General features: G+C 46.0%; 1 protein-coding gene across 4 annotated transcripts in view; it reads left to right on the top strand.

The window, feature by feature from the left end:
* The window catches only part of PIK3R1 (phosphoinositide-3-kinase regulatory subunit 1), a 176,676-nt gene that overhangs the window by 148,353 nt on the left and 8,805 nt on the right, over positions 1-19,518 (top strand). For 2 of the 4 annotated variants that reach the window (XM_030193214.1, XM_030193215.1), the window contains exons 7-9: positions 16,898-16,997; positions 19,046-19,144; positions 19,241-19,421. In XM_030193214.1, coding sequence (XP_030049074.1) covers positions 16,898-16,997; positions 19,046-19,144; positions 19,241-19,421 — 380 coding nt within the window. Of the gene's footprint in view, positions 1-13,649; positions 13,871-15,177; positions 15,647-16,897; positions 16,998-19,045; positions 19,145-19,240; positions 19,422-19,518 lie in introns of those variants that run through there. The other 2 variants (XM_030193217.1, XM_030193216.1) reach the window with 2 other exon arrangements.

Here is a 19,518-nt window from a genome sequence, read left to right on the forward strand (position 1 = left end):
GGGCCGACACTTCCAGTTCAGAGCCCTCCCTTTCGGGTTGGCTACTGCTCCGCGGACCTTTTCCAAAGTAATGGTGGTCATAGCGGCCTTCCTGCGAAAGGAAGGAGTACAAGTCCATCCTTATCTGGACGACTGGTTGATCCGAGCCCCCTCTTATGCAGAGTGCGGCAAAGCTGTGGACCGGGTAGTTGCTCTTTTGAGCTCCCTGGGATGGATCATCAACTGGGAGAAGAGCCAGCTGCGCCCGACTCAGTCCCTGGAGTATCTGGGAGTTCGATTCGACACCCAAGTGGGCAGAGTGTTCCTGCCAGACAATCGGATTGTCAAACTTCAGGCTCAGGTGGACCAGTTCCTAGTAGCCTCTCCTCTTCGGGCTTGGGACTATGTGCAGCTGTTGGGCTCTATGACGGCCACGATGGAAGTAGTGCCCTGGGCCAGGGCTCATATGAGACCACTTCAACACTCTCTGCTGCAGCGCTGGACTCCGATGTCGGAGGATTATGCTGTGCGCCTTCCCTTGGATCCAGCAGTGCGCAAGGCGCTGAGCTGGTGGATGCAGACAGACAAGTTGTCTGCGGGAATGCCTCTGGTGACCCCAGAGTGGATTGTCGTCACGACGGACGCCTCTTTGTCGGGCTGGGGAGCCCACTGTTTGGGAAGGACAGCGCAGGGGCTCTGGTCTCCTGCAGAGGCAAAGTGGTCTATCAACCTCCTGGAACTCAGAGCCATTCGGTTGGCGCTTTTGGAGTTCATCCCGGTACTGGTGTTGAAGCCTGTACGGGTCCTGTCGGACAATGCCACGGCTGTGGCCTATGTCAACCGCCAGGGAGGTACCAAGAGCGCCCCTCTAGCCAAGGAGGCTATGAGTCTATGCCAGTGGGCAGAAGCGAACCTGGAACAGCTGTCAGCGGCCCACATTGCCGGAGTCATGAATGTCAAGGCGGACTTTCTCAGTCGCCATACCTTGGAGCCCGGAGAGTGGCAGCTATCTGCTCAGGCGTTCTTGGACATCACGAAGCGCTGGGGCCAGCCGAGCCTAGATCTGATGGCGTCATCGGCCAATTGCCAAGTGCCGCGCTTTTTCAGCAGAGGACGGGACCCTCGATCCCTGGGAGTAGATGCTCTTCTCCAACAGTGGCCGACACAAGAGCTTCTCTATGTGTTCCCGCCCTGGCCCATGTTGGGCAGGGTGCTAGACCGGGTGGCAAAGCATCCCAGCAGGGTAATCCTGGTGGGTCCGGATTGGCCCAGACGTCCCTGGTATGCGGACTTGATCAGGCTCTCAGTCGACGATCCTCTGCGGCTGCCAGTGGAGCAGGGCCTGTTACATCAGGGTCCCGTGGTGATGGAGGATCCCTCCCCCTTTGGTCTTACGGCCTGGCTATTGAGCGGCAGCGTCTGAGGAAGAAGGGCTTCTCAGACAAGGTCATCGCCACTATGCTGAGGGCGAGGAAGCGCTCTACTTCTACTGCTTACGCCAGGGTTTGGCGTATCTTTGCAGCGTGGTGTGAAGCAGGCTCACTTTCTCCTTTCACTGCTCCAATTTCTTCAGTGTTGGCGTTCCTGCAAGAAGGTCTGGACAAAGGTCTGTCGCTCAGTTCCCTTAAAGTCCAGGTAGCGGCTCTGGCTTGCTTCAGGGGCCGCCTGAAGGGTGCTTCCCTGGCTTCGCAGCCAGATGTGGTGCGCTTTCTCAAGGGAGTTAATCACCTGCGCCCTCCTCTGCACTCAGTGGTGCCTGCGTGGAATCTCAACCTGGTGCTAAGAGCATTGCAGAAGCCGCCGTTTGAACCCTTGTCAAGGGCATCTCTGAAAGACCTGTCGTTGAAAGCAGTCTTTTTGGTGGCTATCACTTCAGCCAGAAGAGTTTCCGAGCTCCAGGCGCTCTCATGTCGAGAGCCTTTTCTGCAGTTCACTGAGGCAGGAGTGACTATTCGCACAGTGCCTTCCTTTCTGCCCAAGATTGTTTCTCGCTTCCATGTGAATCAGCAGCTCTGTCTCCCTTCCTTTCGTAGGGAGGACTATCCAGAGGAGTACTCTGCTCTTAAATATCTGGATGTGAGACGAGTCATCATCAGATACTTGGAAGTGACCAATGATTTCCGGAAATCGGATCATCTGTTTGTCCTGTATGCAGGTCCTCGTAGGGGTCTGCAGGCTGCTAAGCCTACAGTGGCAAGATGGGTCAAGGAAGCCATTGCAGCGGCTTATGTGGCCGCGGGGAAGGTGCCGCCTATCCAGCTGAAGGCTCACTCCACAAGAGCTCAGGCGGCCTCGATGGCAGAGGCCGGTTCCGTCTCCTTGGAAGAGATATGCAAGGCGGCAACTTGGGCTTCGGCCCATACATTCTCCAAGCATTACCGCTTGACTGTGGCTGCTCGGGCGGAGGCCCGGTTTGGAGCTTCAGTGTTGCGGTCAGGGATTTCTATGTCCCGCCCTGGGTGAGTACTGCTTCGGTACATCCCACCAGTCTATGGATTGATCAGCTTGATGATATGGAAGGTAAAATTATGTATAATCATACCTGATAATTTTCTTTCCATTAATCATAGCTGATCAATCCATAGCCCCTCCCAGATATCTGTACTGTTTTTATTCTGGTTGCATTTCAGGTTCAAGTTCAGTCTTCAGTTACTTCAGAAAGACTTCGTGTTCAAGTTTTTTCACTTGGATTCTTCAAGAGTTGAGACGAGTTTGTGTTACAGTGAGCTGCTGCATTCCTCTCCCCTCCGTTTTACGGGGCTGGATTGAGACTTAAAATTCTGCCGGCACTCCCTCCCGCTTCGTGCGGCTGTAGGGCAGTTTTGTACCCCTCCCGCTTCGGCGGTGTTAGGGTCAGTCAGCTCCTCCCGCGGTTGCGGTTGCAGGATAAGCCAGATCCCCCCGCATCGGCGGGTGTGGTGTCCCTCCCCCGCTCCGCGGGGATGAGCTGGACGGATTCCCCTCCCCCACTTGTGTGGGGATGAGCTGGGTTAATTCCCCTCCCCCGTTTCGGCGGTGGTGAGCTGGGCAGAGTGTCCCTTCGTGGGTGTAATTCTCTAAGTGCTGAGTCCTGCGGATGGAGCTTTGATATCGACATACTGAGGAGTTTCCGGCAGCACATGACCACATATAGGGAGGCAAAAGTTTGCTCTCTATCTCCACCTGCTGGTAGATGGACACAACCCACCAGTCTATGGATTGATCAGCTATGATTAATGGAAAGAAAATTATCAGGTATGATTATACATAATTTTACCTTGAGCGAGTTTCTGTCCGGTGCCTGGTGGAGGTTTTCCCTTCAGATTGGGAAGTTGAGAGTTGGGCACAAGAGTCAACAGCTCCACGGACCTCAGAGCGAGTCTCCCCTTTTGGCGGTGAGTTTTGTAGCGCCTTCAGCTCTGCAATGGCAGCGGAGCTCGATAAACGCTGCTCTCGCTGTGGGAAGCGGAGAGCAGCATCAGGGCTGTGTCCTTGGGGCTGTGATGTTTCCCTGGCAGCAGATGGGGTTGGTTCTTTCGCTGTCTAAGGGCAGCATGTCAGAGGCCAATTTACAGCATGGTTCGGATGTGATCGGATGGGCCAGCAGTGATTTCTCACAGCATTCTGGCACAATCTGGCATGGCGATGGTGGGGTTGGATCCCCTGGCAGTGCAGGCAGCAGGAGGGGGAACAGAACCCTTCTTCCCCGAGTTTTTGTTATTGCATCACACCTACCTTGGATTGGGTCAGGTTGCGTGGCCTATTCTGGATGTTCCTGCTCTGAGGGAGGAGGTTCCTGCTCCTAAGAGGCACTGGTTGAACACAGACTTTGTGGCACCCCTCTCCCCCCTCCCATTCAGAAGGGGCTCTGTCAGGGCCTTCTTTGTTGTCTCAACTCCGAGAGGGCTTAGAAGAGGGTAGGCTTTTACTGGAGAAACCAGATGACCAAGCTACATTCTGGGTCTTTCACAAAGAGGAGATGCCTGCCTTTATTACTAAGGCCGTCCAAGTCCTTAATATTTTGGAACTGATGGTGGATACCCCGGCAATGGCCAATCCTAAAATGGCTAGCACCCATTGTCCTCCTCCACGCCTTTCCAGTGAATGAGGCCCCTTTCTGTCCGAGCACTCTACCAAAACCCTCATCCACACCCTTGTCACTTCTCGCTTAGACTACTGCAATCTGCTTCTTGCTGGCCTCCCACTTAGTCACCTCTCCCCTCTCCAGTCGGTTCAAAACTCTGCTGCCCGTCTCATCTTCCGCCAGGGTCGCTTTACTCATACTACCCCTCTCCTCAAGACCCTTCACTGGCTCCCTATCCGTTTTCGCATCCTGTTCAAACTTCTTCTACTAACCTATAAATGTACTCACTCTGCTGCTCCCCAGTATCTCTCCACACTCGTCCTTCCCTACACCCCTTCCCGTGCACTCCGCTCCATGGATAAATCCTTTTATCTGTTCCCTTCTCCACTACTGCCAACTCCAGACTTCGCGCCTTCTGTCTCGCTGCACCCTACGCCTGGAATAAACTTTCTGAGCCCCTATGTCTTGCGCCATCCTTGGCCACCTTTAAATCTAGACTGAAAGCCCACCTCTTTAACATTGCTTTTGACTCGTAACCACTTGTAACCACTCGCCTCCACCTACCCTCCTCTCTTCCTTCCCGTTCACGTTAATTGATTTGATTTGCTTACTTTATTTATTTTTTGTCTATTAGATTGTAAGCTCTTTGAGCAGGGACTGTCTTTCTTCTATGTTTGTGCAGCGCTGCGTACGCCTTGTAGCGCTATAGAAATGCTAAATAGTAGTAGTGGTAGTAACGCGCAATGGGCTACCCTAGATGCTCTGTTGTGGGTAGCCAAAGCCATGTCTCTGCTCTATCCACTCCATGTTCCTAGGATTGATGCACTGGTGATGGTAGTCACTAGGAAGACCACATTGCCTGTTGAGAGTGGAGTGGCTTTAAAAGATGTCCAAGATAGGAGGCTTAAGGCCTTGCTCAAGCTTTTGAGCTCTCTGCGCTCTTCCTGCAAGCGGTAGTTTGTAGTTCTTATGCCACTTGAGCTTTCTTTTGAGCTCTCTGTGTTCTCCCTGCAAGTGGCAGTTTGCAATTCTTATGCTGTGAGGGCCTATCTTTGTTGGGCGCAGGAAATAGCGGATTCTTCACAGGGGGATGTGTTTGGCATTCCCGTGGACTTATCAGATTTGGAGACTGGTTTGGCATATTTGGTGGATTCCCTTTGACTTAATTTGAGCATCCACTAAGCAGATGTCTTTGGCGGTCACTGCTCACCGTTCTCTGTGGTTACGTCATTGGGTGGCAGACTTTGTTTCCAAGTAGTGTCTGGTGCGACTACCTTTTAAAGGACAATTGCTGTTTGTGGAGGACTTGGAGAAGTTGGTCAAGGACCTGGGCAATTCTAAGTCTCACCGTCTACCAGAGGAAGAGGACAAAACGTAGTCAAAGCCTAAGGCTAGCACGTCCAAGCCACAGTTCCGGTACAAGTGTCGTTATCATCCGGGTCAGGCAGGTGCTTCTCAGCGTGCGCTCATGCCCTGTACCGACAGCACTTTCACTCAGAGAAGTGTCCTCTCTCGGCCGCTGTCCTGCAGTCTTCCTCCTCTTGTCCCGCTCAATGATGGGGCGCCGAGCCACCCCTCGGTTCAGTTTGGCAGACGACTGTCCCTGTTCTTCAAGGAGTGAGCCCGCTTTAACCACAGACCAAGTGGGTTCTGGATATTATTCGAGACTGCTACAAGTTAGAATTTGCCTCTCCAGTTGCAGATTTTTTCTTGGAATCCCTGTGCGGGAACTTAACCAAGCAATTGGTGATTTGATCGACGCTCGCCTCCTTTCTGGCCTTGGGGACAGTTGTGCCAGTCCCAGCAAGCAAGCGCCAGAAGGGCTGTTGTTCCATTTATTTTGTGGTTTCCAAGCAAAAAAGAGATGCTTGTCGTTGGCCGGTTCTAGACCTCAAACAGGTCAACAGTCAGTTTGGACCTAAAGCAGGCCTATTTGCATATTCCTATTTAGCTCCTTCATCAGAAGTTCCTTTGCTTTGCGGTCCTCTGCCAACATTTCCAATTCCAGGCCCTGACTTTTGGGCTGGCCACGGTGCCCCAGACCTTTTCCAAGGTAATGGTGGTGGTGGCTGCCTGGTTGCAGTGCCAGGGCGTTTGTGTTCATCCTTAACTGGGCGGTTGGCTGATGGGAGCCGCCTCCATTCAGGAGAGTGAGCAAGTGATGTCTCAAGTTATCACACTTACAGTCTTTGGAGTGGATAATCAATTTCACCAAGAGTAAGCTTGTTCCCTCTCTGACTCTGGTATATATGGAAGTGCACTTCAACACAGCTCAGGGCAAATTGTTCCTACCATAGCCTCGCCGCTTCAAACTACAGCGGCAGATTCAGATCCCAGCTCTTCAGGCCTGGGACTATGTGCAGGTGCTTGGGTCCATGATGGTGACTCCCGAGATACACTGGGCTCGGGAGCACGTGCAGCCATTGCAGCAGTCACTGCTCACTCGTTGGTCACCAGCGTCTCAGGATTAGAAGAGACCGAGCCAGTGGATGGATTCAGCGTGCAATGATGGCTTTTGGATGCCAACTTGTACAGGGGTCTCCCATTGGCGACTCGAGTGGATGGTGGTTATCACCATCATCTGGCTAGGAGGCTGTTCCTGCGTCGGGTGACTTGGGGCCAATGGTCCCCAGAGGAAGTTTGGCTGATCAATTGCTTGGATCTTTGGGCCCCTGAGTCAGGGTAAGGTGGTAAGAACCCTTTCAGACAACATGACGGTGGTGGCTTACATCATCTGGCAAGGGGGAACACGCAGTGCAGCGTTGGCTGTCGAGGCGCACTTTGTCAGGTGGGCAGAGGTGCACCTTCTACAGCTCTCAGCAGCTCACATCACCGGAGCTCAGAATATGTAAGCGGACTACTTGAGCCGGCATGCCTTAGACCTCAGCGAGTGGGAACTGTCAGACTCTGCATTCCAGCTGATCAAGGAAGGGTGGGGGACGCCTGTTCTGGATCTCATAGCAATTCATCGCAATGCCAAGGCTCTGTGGTGTCAGAAAAAGACCGCAGGTCGGAAAGGCTGGATGCTCTCCTTCAGCTGTGGCTGAGCAACCACCTTCTTTACATCTTTCCTCCGTGGCCCATGTTGGGCAGGGTTCTGCATGCATTCTCCATCCAAGTTGAGTGATTCTAGTGGCAGCAGATTGGTCTCGTCATCCGTGGTATGTGGACTTGGTTCAGGGCCCTATTCAGATAGAGGATCCCTCCCATTATGGTCTTACAGCTTAGCTATTGAGTGGGTGAAATTGAGGAAGAGGGGTTATTCTTCAGTGGTGATCGCTATGTTGTTTCAGGCGAAGAAGGTTCGACCTTGGCAACCTATGCTCATGTATGGAGGCTGTTTGAGTCATGGTGTTCGGATTGGGAGTTTTCTCCCCTCTAGTCTTTCCTGTCTCAAATTTGTTGTTCTTGCAGGATGGCTTGGAGAAAGGCTTTGCTTATAATTCCTTACAGGTGAAAGTTGCAGCTTTGGCTTGTTTTAGAGGCCGACTGCTTGGTGCGTCCTTAGCCTTGCATCTGGATGTCTGTTTTTTGAAAGGGGTATGTTATCTTAAGCTGCCATTGCATCCTCCGTGCCCGGAGAGGAATCTGAATCTGGTTCTTCAATCTCTCCAGAAGTCTCCTTTTGAGCCGTCGTGGCTTTCTTCGCTGAAAGATCTCACCCTGAAAACAATTTCTGGTGGCTGTGTCATCGGCACGCCCACCTTAATCAGCTGTTGTTTCTTCCCTCTTTTCGGGAGGACTTAACACCTGAGGGATTATTGTTTCTTTCACTTTCTGGACGTTCGGTGTCTTAACTTTGGTATTTTGAGGCGATTAATGAGTTCTGGAGGTCAGACCACCTGTTCGTCCTTCACTCCAGTCCTCAGAAAGGGGATGTGACCTCTAAGGTGACTATCTCTTGCTGGGTGTGAGAGTCCATCACCTCAGCGTATGTTCTTGCGGGGAAACCAGCTCCTGAGCACCTGCAGGCCCATTTGACTCAGACGTGGGCTACTTCCTGGGCAGAGATTTGTTTGATTTCTTTGAATGAAATTTGTAAGGCAGCAACATGGTCATCCCTCCATACATTCTCCAGGCATTATTGTCTGGATGTTGCAGCCCGAGCAGATGCAGCCTTTGGGACATCGGTGCTGGCTTCGGGAGCGTCTGTTTCCCACCCTAGTTAGGACTGCTTTGGTACATCCCACTAGTCTCTGGATTCATCTGCTACTGCCACTAAGGAATGTAAAATTGTCTTACCTGATAATTTTCTTTCCTTTAGGCGCAGCAGATGAATCCAGAGGGCCCCCCTCTCCACCCTTAGTTTCCTGTTGGTCTGTTGTTGCAGGTTGTTTTGGTACTGCTCATATTTACTTTGGAACTAGTTTGTTGTTCTTTATTGCTGTGAGAGAGGATAATACGTCTGTTCCTGTTTCCTTCTGCTTTATTAAGAGAAATACTGAGTTGTCAGGAGCTCTCCGTCCCATGAGACACTTCCGTTCAGTGTGCTGAATCTCCACCTGCTGGTAGATGGTCACAACCCTCCAGTGTCTGGATTCACCTGCTGCGCCTAAAGGAAAAAAAATTATCAGGTAAGACATAATTTTACATTCCCTTGCATCATTGTTAGTGACGGTGAAATGTCATGTATGGTTTTTCTTTGTTCAGGTGTGACTTGTGTTCGGTGCATCACACATATGAGCATTGTTGTGCTGTAACACACCTGACAAACGGTGAATCACTGCTCTAGAGCTTTCACAGTATCTTTTTTTTTTTTTTTTTTTTTTTTTTTTTAGCTTTCTGCCTTATCTAAATGAACTGAAATTAGTTTGCCATTAGTGCTGTTTTAAAATGTGTTCCTTCTAAACATTAGTGCATAAAGATTGTGTTTTCACACACGGTGCATACTGAGATGAGTAGTGGTTATAGCAGGCAATACAGATGCAATAATGAGGATGACCTTGTAGCCTAAGTTAGGGAAACATTCATATTGCATTCTTCAGTACTATTAAGTGGATGATTATACTCCCGGTTCCGCACAGAAATATCACCATCCTTGGAGGAGAGGAGAGTAGTACAGCACACATGGAAAATTGTTGCATGACAAAGTCTACACCAGTGTTTTCCACATTTGTCCTGGAATACCCTTTTGCCAGTCAGGTTTTCAGGATATCCACAATGAACATGCATGAAAAATTTGCATACAATGGAGGCAGTGTATGCAGTTCACACTTTTGTGCATAGCCTGAAAACCTGACTGGCAAGGGGGTACTCCAGGACTGACGGGAAGCACTGGTTTACACTGCTGGGCTGTTGTAGCTCTGTGTAGAACCCCCAAAAAACATAGAAGCATTTGTTTTCTCATTCCCAATATGTTGCACAAACCTTGATGTGCAAACTGCACGTGTTGGTGCTGGGGTTTGTGATATAGCAGCATTTTTATGTACAGATGCAGCTTCAGAACGGATGGCATTATGAAGTTTACTTAATAGGACCTTAAAGTGCTTTTGCTCAAAGCTGGAGCTCCAAAATAACTACTAATCTGCACACATTTTCTTGATGTTTAGATATAATCACAATACTAATTTAGCTTTCTTAGGTTTGTGGCAGGTTATATACAGTCAGCCAGTGGTGTAGCTACGTGGGGCCTGGGGGGCCTGGGGCCTCAATCCCCGCCAGCCGAAGTTCTGTCTTCAGCCCGTCTCTGGGCCAGCGCGGTGCTGCAGCCTGCAGCAGCTGATCTGATTCTGCAAGCGGGAAGCCGATTCTCTTTGCGTGGTATGAATTGTCCTGACATGCAGGACGTCAGGACGGGCTGAAGAGTCTTCAGTGAAGACACAGAACTTCGGCTGGCGGGGATTGGGGACCCCCGCCAGCACAGGTACTCGACGGCGATGGGGGAGGGGTCAAAGATGGTGTCGGGGGGGGGGTCAAAAATGGCAGCGCGGGGGGGGGGGAATGTGCCCCCTCACCTTGGGCGCTTGTCCCCCTCCCGCCGAAGTCTGGCTACGCCCCTGCAGTCAGCAGGGGACTCCCTTTTTAAGCCAATAGAAAGCATAAGATTTAGTTCTCGTGTACCAGGGAACCAAACAGATTGCAAGTCTGGATAGTAACAAGAAAATCTGCCTTGAATGTTAACACTATGTGTAGATTACTGCTTGCGTGTGCTCTGTATTATGATTTTTAAGTGTTAAAATTCTCTAGCATCTTTGAAACCTTAAAATGTTTTTAAAATGAATCCTGTTCAGAAGGAAAGGATCCTCAGGAGCTTAGCCAAGATTGGGTGGCAGAGCCGGTAGTGGGAGGCGGGGATAGTGCTGGACAGACTTATACGGTCTGTGCCAGAGCCGGTGGTGGGAGGCGGGGCTGGTGGTTGGGAGGCGGGGATAGTGCTGGGCAGACTTATACGGTCTGTGCCCTGAAAAAGACAGGTACAAATCAAGGTAAGGTATACACAAAAAGTGGCACATATGAGTTTATCTTGTTGGGCAGACTGGATGGACCGTGCAGGTCTTTTTCTGCCGTCATCTACTATGTTACCTAAATTTTGCTGAAAGTCCATTTACAATATAGTATTTAAGGTTAGATTCCTAATCTTGTTCACCAGACACCTTTATTTCTAACTTTTCACAGCCTTGATTTGCCCTAAAAGTTCATTTTAATCGTCCAAATGTAATGCCTAGTGAAAATGACTTTCTGAATTTAGGAATTCTGTCCCTGTGGGAGGGGGTTGGATTTAGGTGCCCAACACTCCTACATAAACCCCTTGAAACTGACCTGATATGGATCTTAGTATTTTATTTATTTTGTTTATTTGCATTTGTATCCCACATTTTTCCCACCTATTTGCGGGCTCAGTGTGGCTTACAATACATTATAAATAATGGAAGTACAATCGGTTGCAGTACAATAATGGGTTACAATGTGAAGAGTTATATAAGACAGAGTAAATGCAGGATATTATTAGGGGATGGAACAGTGGAATATAACAGTGGTGAGTTGAGAGGGGGACAGAGCAGTATCGAGGGAACAGGGAGGTCTGACAATTTTATCTGTGGGTAGGGTTTAGGAGTGGTGAGAGCGCGGGAGAAGAGATTTCAGAGAGTGTATTGGCGCGTGTCTATGAGATTGTATGGGCTTCATGTGTTTTGATCCTTGCCGTAGATTTTCTCGAAGAGATAAGTCTTTAGTAGTTTGCGGAAGTCGGTCAGTTCGTAGGTCGTTTTCAGGTTGCGTGGTAGTGTATTCCAGAATTGTGTGCTCATGTATGTGAAAGTCGATCCGTGCAGTACTTTGTATTTTATGCCTTTGCACTTAGGGAAATGGAGTAAAGATTAGAGAGACTGCACTCCCCATCCTCCTCTTACTTAGCTGCACAGTTGTCAAGGTGAAAGGAACTTTTCATGTAACAAGGATACCATGGTAGAGAGGAGGGTGGATTTTCAAACCCTGTACAAAGTTTACAAGTATCAAAACGAAACTCTGAAAATTCAGTGTGAGAGGGATTCAAGGAATACTTTATACTTTTGGCCATTGAAAAGAAAGGGCAGTTGGCAACCCAACAAATTTACATGGGTAATTTTGTTTAGTTCAAAAGCCTTAGGTGGCATGTCACATTTTTGTTTTCTTGTACAGTGCATGTAGCACAATGAAAAGCATCCAATCTTACCCCCATCTAAAAGCAGATATTTTGGTAGTGGCACTAGTTAAATCTGTAACTGATATGTGCACAAAACTGACTAGATGCATGCTAGCACTTTATGTAGCTGTTGGTGGTTTAATGCTACTGCGATTAGAGCAATAGACTGAGAGCCAGGGTTCTAATCCCTTTTCTTCCAATGATGCTCCTCATGACCCATGAACGCTCACTTTATGCTCCATTGCCTCGTGTATGAGGAAGGTTTCTGTATTACTACAACTACATCTATTCCTCTTACACTTCCATATGGCCCAGGTAAATTCTGCACTTAGCAGCCAAAATGGTCATGATCTACTAATTAGATAAGCCACAATTATAGTAGGGTGCATACTAGAAAACTTTCATTGGTCATATCATTCCATTTGTCGTCTTTTAAAAATTGTTTCTTTTCATTATTAGTGTGTGCTTTTCTTCCATAGTGCAGACTAAAGTAAGAGTAGCACATGTTGTAGACCACAACATTTTGGTGGTGCTGGAGGGAGGTTTTTTTTGTTTGTTTGAAAGCCATAGGCTTTATCCTAAGTTGCTTTAAATGACTGCACACCCCTGTTGCAGAGAACTATATTCATAGAGTAGAGCTTTTCCATCAGTGTTCCCTCTTGAGGCTATTGAGGAAAAAGCTTGGCACAAGACTTAAAATTCCTTCCCAATTTTTTTTTTAAGTCTAAGGTCAAGATGATACATAGTTTATGTACAGTAAGTTAGGTCCCTTCCCTAGAAGTCTTAGTCTGAGATCCCTTTTAAAGTCTGATAATCTTTTGCACATACTACACTTTTTACCAGCAAAACTGTAATGCATGCCAAGTGCAAAGTCTTTCACCTAGCATGTCCCCTGTAGTCACAGCAAAGAAAAGTTCTTTACTCTGGGTAGTTTATTAAGTTACTGCTGGGTGTGCTTAGTGCCTCCTGTTGGACAGTGCACCGTAAAGTACCATGTGCTAACAGCAATGTACAGTCCATGCCTCTAGCCCGTCCAGTTCCCATTCCTTAACAACATGCCTTTAACATATGAATTATAATGCTGCATGACAGGTACTGCGCTTATGCGCTAACAACATGGGCTAATTTGACTATTACCTAATTAGTCCACTTTAGTAAAATGCCCCCAAGTTTAAATCACTTTAGCTTTTGTACATTTCAAATGGCCAGTGTATCCATACCCAAATTGAAGTTAAGATAAAAACATTTCTATAAAGAAAAAAAAAACCTGAAAGGATATGGAATTCATTAATTCCTAGAACAAATCTCTCTCATCCTCTGTGTCATATGTAATATCAGACTGTGAATGTTTGACCTGCAATTTCGAATCTTTTACTCCTCGACCCCCCCCCCCTCCTCTTTTTTTTTCATGGTCCAAGCATAGTGCACCTGCACCAAGAAGTGTGAGGGCACAGTATTAGAGCTGTGTACAATGTATGCAGGAGCAATGGAGGGGTTAAGAGCTGTATTGTGTGCTTTCGGAGAGCTACTGAACTTTTACAAGGAAAGCTTTGATTCTATTTTTTGCTGAACTTGCTAAGCCACTTCCTGCATTTGACTGCTCATAGTGCTTCACTTGACTGTCGCTTACTTTAATAGAGCACCCGGCAGCCAGTTACAGAGGTTATTTTAAGTCCCCTCACAATGGCCTTCTCATTTACAAGGCTAAAATGAGCAAGTTAGCCTGTATTGGCCGCTTGTTAGCTGACAACTTGGAAGGACTGCCTTCCCTCCTTTTCCCTCCCCCACTTGAAATCCCTGGCTCAGCAAATATTTGAACCAGCCAGTTAATCATGAAGCCAAGATCTTTATCGGAGGGAGAAGTTTAAGCTACCAGGCTGCTTTTTTTTCCTCCTCCCCCCCCCCCCCCCCCTTTCCTTCTACAGTTCTGAATTTGGACTCTCCTTCTTAATCATTAACCAGCAGCCAGCTGCTAGATTTCTTTGCATCCAGCAGGTTTTTAATTCATGAACAGGACAGAGGTTTTGCTTTTCTGTCTGAGCATTTGCTGGATGTTATGTAGCATCAATTAGATACTGAGTACTATTTTATTAGGTCCAATTCTTATGACTAAGACGCAGAAGATACTACGAATTCAGAAACTGCTTTTCTGTTTAAAATATTTCTATTTGGATATATACGTATTGATGCCATGCATAACTTACCAGGTAAGTTAGGTTTCTAATTTGTGTGTATCTTATTCTTCCTTGGGGGGGGGGGGGGGGGAGGGAAGAGACACAGGTGAATCTGTTTCTCCTCCTTTAAGTAAGGTTTGTACAGTTGGAGGTATTGCAGCCCTGGCGCCCTTGTAAAGTTGAAGCCTTGCCAGGTTCTGTAGAAGCAGTGGAAAATCACCTGTGTTAGTATCCTGCCTGTGCTGGATTGGTGTTACAGTGGCACATCATGCTAGACTGGTTTGGGTTGAGCATTAACCTGATTGTACAAGCACACCTTCAGAGAGGTTGACTGCTTTTGGAGAGAATTTCTTTATTTCCTGACCTAGATTGTGATTGCTTTTAATTGAGCTTGGAGCAAGAACTTTCCTGCTGTGTTCAGTATCTGAAAATGTGCTTCAGTTCTTTTCCAAAAATTAGATGACAGTTGGACAAAATGGGGATGCTTGAGTCTTTTAGCTTTGCGCTGCAAGGAATTAACTGGGTAGGGTTGCTGTGTGAGCCTCATCACGTATAGTCGAAGGACTGGGTTGTGGTGTCAGCTTGTCCTCTGGTCATGGAAGGGAGGGGGCAACTTAAGTGAAGTAGCTTGCATAATACTGATGTCATTAGTAACCCTGTGGTGTGTATGTGAGTAAAGCTATCTCTACAATGGAGAAAGTGGGGACATGATTCTTTTCTTTTCTTTTGTCCTATTTCCTGTTATAATTTAAATCTTTGGTTTGCTTCTTGAGAATACTTCTGAGTTGATTTGTGGGCCTTGGGCCAAGAAGACCCTTTTGATGACGGTGATAATGAGATGGAACAAATCTCCTGCATTTTTATTTGGTTTTTACACTGCTAATTTGTCTGTATATTCACAACATAGAAGTAGCTGGGCAAGACATTAGCATTTATGATCAGCTTAATAGCTGTCTCTTATTCTTGGCTTTCTTGACCAGTCTGATCTGTAAAGTGACCTGAAACATTCATATAGTATGTTGAAACAATTTGAAATGCAGAAGATGCCAGCATTCTGTGCCTCATTTTAGTCCATGAATCAGTTTAGTTCATCTTACTTGGCCGTCCTTGGGAATGGGGGAGTGTGCTCCTGAAACGGCTTGTATCCTTACAAAAAGCTGCTAAGTAGATTAACACAGGCACTCAGGTTGTGAGCAGAACAATTTCCATATAGTAACTTGCAGATAGCTCGGAGAAGAATTTAGAAATTTACAAGTGACCAAGATTTCTCTAAACTAAGAATACACTTAACAAAAAAAGGGGGGGGGGGCTGTGTGCTGCAGCATATCAACATTGTCAGCCTGCCAGGAATGGAATGTACCATGCTGCAATCAGTCATCGGCAAGAATTAAAAAAATAAAACCTCATGTTTTCATATTCCAGCAATCAAATTAATGCTGCTTTTAGAATAGCAGGCATAGGTTGCAGTTCTTCTAAATGTATATTCTCTCTAACACAGAGATCATTGGCTGGTTAGTGTAGGAAAGAGAGAATAAAACAGGGGTGGTCTGGTGATATTCTTCTGACTTGATTGGCTTGAGATGTATGATGTAATAGGTTACAGTGCAGCCCCTAATAGGTTTTAAAATGAATTCCAAGACACCATTACAAAGAGCCTGGCTATATTCTTATGACCAAGCCTGGTCAGTGAAACAGTAATACAAATGTACAATACAGTTTGGAATATGGAGGAGCTGGAGCTTGATTATCCAAAAACAGAGAGATATTGTGGAATGGACTTGATGTTTTACATAGAAATGGATCCACCAGGTAATGCTGCAGTATTCTTGCAAATGACTTGTCTTTTCTTCTGCTGGTTTTGTGTTGCAAAATGTTCTTTAGGGTTTCCCCGTTTCAATATTTATTTACTTCTCATAGAATTTAGCTTACAAAAATTCAGTGTTTTCATGTTGGCAGGTTAGCAAACAAAATTACACTAGAAATGTTTTGTGTCCTTGATCCGAAACCGCTTTTTAGCTCGGGTTTGGGATTTCAGCCCTAGCCCTTTGCTTGTGCTGCGCTGTCAGTATACCATATCAGTGCATCGTGTCTGCTTTGTTTCTTTGTTCCATGCAGGCAGTCCTGGATGACATTATAGGAGGAGGGAACAGCTGTGTTGTAAGACTGTTCACGTCAATAGAGAGAGAGAGGATAGTTAAATCTTTTCTTGGCTGGTATCTTAGAATGGCAGTAAAATACTTATAGACCTGATCTTTATTATAGGACTACTTCACTGTAACTAATTCCGGTTGAAATAATTCCCATGGAGGTATTGCTTTAGAATAGAATACTATACACCCTTAAAAAAGGGACACATTTTTAAAAGTTTGAAACAGCTAGTTAGGAATATTTTAAACTCTGTAGTCACAACTAAAATAATTTTAAACCTACTAATCATTTAATGCTTTTAAATTTTCCTCTCCTTCCCCAATATCCTGGGGGGAAAACTAGTCAGAAATGTTGCAGTATGTGTGCAGCTTTGCAGATAGAAGAGCAGGATCAGGGGATTGTAGTCTGTTCGGCATTTAGAACATAATTCACCCTGTCAAATCTGAAGATTAGCTGCCTGAATATTTGAATGGAGCTTTTTAAAGTGATTTCTTTTTGCAGATCCACGTACAAGCTGAGGCTGAGAAATTCTCTGTTCTTCCTCATTAAACGCTGTATAGTATGCATCCTGCCTGTGATATACACAGCCCAGCTTCATGCAGGAATATTTCCTTTTTAATAACACAGATGAGGATTGGATACAAAACTGCACACAGCTTCTGGTAGTTGCCTGGATATAGACTATTGTAATGAGTAGGGGACAGGTTTCCTTACAGCTTATTGCTGGTATGTCCACAATAAACTTTCTGTGAAAGATTCTGAATTAGGGTACAGGTTGTCAGCTGATCTGTTTCAAATAGTTTTATGCTATGGATCAGAGCTCTTACCACTACAGTTTTAAATTTGAATGTGGCATTTAATATGTAGCAGGAGGTTAAAGTAAGTTGGGGTTTGTTTTCTCCTAACCTGCAGCACTGCCTCCAAAACCTCCAAAACCTAGCACTGTAGTGCACAACGGTATGCCTAATATGTCTCTGCAAGATGCCGAGTGGTACTGGGGTGATATTTCAAGGTAAGCATATTTTTAGAAATATATATATCTACATATGTCATTGTGGTTTAATTTAAATCAGGTAGTAGCAGGATTTCATATATACAATTTGAGGTTGGCGCATTTTATCTTAAAATGATCTGCTATGACTCTCACTAATAGTTTTGAAATCTTACAAATCATAACTTAACCTGTTAGTCCACAATTATTACCTCTTCTGCAATATATGAAGCATTACAGACTCTCTTCCAGAAGTGGCCAAATAGTGATGCTTAGAAGCATGGTGTCACTTGGAAAACAGCTCACAAAATGAGATATGTAAAATGCTGCAGCTAATGATTTTAGTTTTTTATAGTGCAAACTAAAGGCAGGTCATTCTTACAGTTTATCCTCCATGGCGTGCTGGAACCTCCTGTTTGGTAGGGTGCAGTTGTGTCACACAGAACGACACACTGTCCCAGGGAAAGGATCCAATAAACCCTTGCAGATGGCTGTATGTCTTTTTCTTTTAAAGTAGTTGAAAGCAGTGATGAGCTTCAGGGTCAATGACTGGTCTTGCAGCTTTTGGAAAGCAGATTGATGCCGGGATCACCTCTGTAAACAGCTCAAAAAAACAGCCACACTGCTGAAAAGCACACATGGCAGCCATTTGTAAATGATAACATCGGAAACCACTGATATATATCTGGGTTTCTTCCTTAAATGAAAAACTCACTATATGTATGTCTAAGATCAGATCATTTGTAAATTTTAATGTGCAGTTTATTCCTCCTCCCCCCCCCCCCCCCCAAACAAAAAAGTATCTAACACAGAACAGGAAATAGTATATCAGTTACTAGAGAGCAGTGTATAATAGTGCTGAATGTGATTACTGAACATTGTCATTTTCAATGAATACTGTTAAGTATTTTGTATAAAATCAAGTGTATGAACTGAATTGATTTTCTTCCATTGTCTCCTGTCTATAAACAAACTTATGTCAGTGTCTGGTGGTGTATGTAAAACACTAGGAAGTTAATCTACAGGGATTTACTATTACTACTACTATTTAGCATTTCTATAGCGCTACAAGGCGTACGCAGCGCTGCACAAACATAGAAGAAAGACAGTCCCTGCTCAAAGAACTTACAATCTAATAGACAAAAAATAAAGTAATCAAATCAATTAATGTGAACGGGAAGGAAGAGAAGGAGGGTAGGTGGAGGCGAGTGGTTACGAGTCAAAAGCAATGTTAAAGAGGTGGGCTTTCAGTCTAGATTTAAAGGTGGCCAAGGATGGGGCAAGACGTAGGGGCTCAGGAAGTTTATTCCAGGCGTAGGGTGCAGCGAGACAGAAGGCGCGAAGTCTGGAGTTGGCAGTAGTGGAGAAGGGAACAGATAAGAAGGATTTATCCATGGAGCGGAGTGCACGGGAAGGGGTGTAGGGAAGGACGAGTGTGGAGAGATACTGGGGAGCAGCAGAGTGAGTACATTTATAGGTTAGTAGAAGAAGTTTGAACAGGATGCGAAAATGGATAGGGAACCAGTGAAGGGTCTTGAGGAGAGGGGTAGTATGAGTAAAGCGACCCTGGCGGAAGATGAGACGGGCAGCAGAGTTTTGAACCGACTGGAGAGGGGAGAGGTGACTAAGTGGGAGGCCAACAAGAAGCAGATTGCAGTAGTCTAAACAAGAGGTGACAAGGGTGCGGATGAGGGTTTTGGTAGAGTGCTTGGAAAGAAAGGGGCGGATTTTACGGATGTTGTAAAGAAAGAAACGACAGGTCTTGGCAATCTGCTGGATATGAGCAGAGAAGGAGAGAGAAGAGTCAAAGATGACCCCATGTCTGTAGAGTGTCGAGAGCAATAGATGCTAGAATATTTATTTTTTAACCCATTGACCTTCCAGCTACAGTATTCAAATAAGCCTAATATCTTATGAATGAGCAGTTGGGTTAACTTGCATGCCATTTTGTCACCACTTGATATACATTCTTACTGCTTTATTCCTTTAAAGAAGGCTATGTTAGGAGCTGGGACAGATTTAGCTAACAAGGTATTGTTTGCCGGTACCTTGTTTCCCTCTTTTCTCAGGGAAGAGGTGAATGAGAAGTTGCGTGATACCACAGATGGCACCTTCTTGGTACGAGATGCATCCACAAAAATGCATGGAGACTACACACTTACACTAAGGTAAGATGTGACATGCAGTTTGTACCCTGATACCTACCAGTGCTGTTGTGTGTTTACTTGGATGTACATGCTCAATGTTTGTCTATTTATTTACAGGAAAGGGGGAAATAACAAATTAATCAAAATCTTTCATCGAGATGGAAAGTACGGCTTTTCTGACCCATTAACCTTCAACTCTGTCGTTGAGCTAATAATCCACTATCGGAATGAATCCCTGGCTCAGTATAACCCTAAACTGGATGTTAAATTGTTGTATCCAGTTTCCAAATACCAGCAGGTAAATATTTTATTGGGGAATGATAGTTGAGTAATACACCTAAATGGGTTTAGTTCTAATCCAGTCTCTGACAATGAATAAACATGGAATAGTTAAT

Source organism: Microcaecilia unicolor, chromosome 2, assembly GCF_901765095.1.
Source record: "Microcaecilia unicolor chromosome 2, aMicUni1.1, whole genome shotgun sequence".
NCBI classification, from domain to species: domain Eukaryota; kingdom Metazoa; phylum Chordata; class Amphibia; order Gymnophiona; family Siphonopidae; genus Microcaecilia; species Microcaecilia unicolor.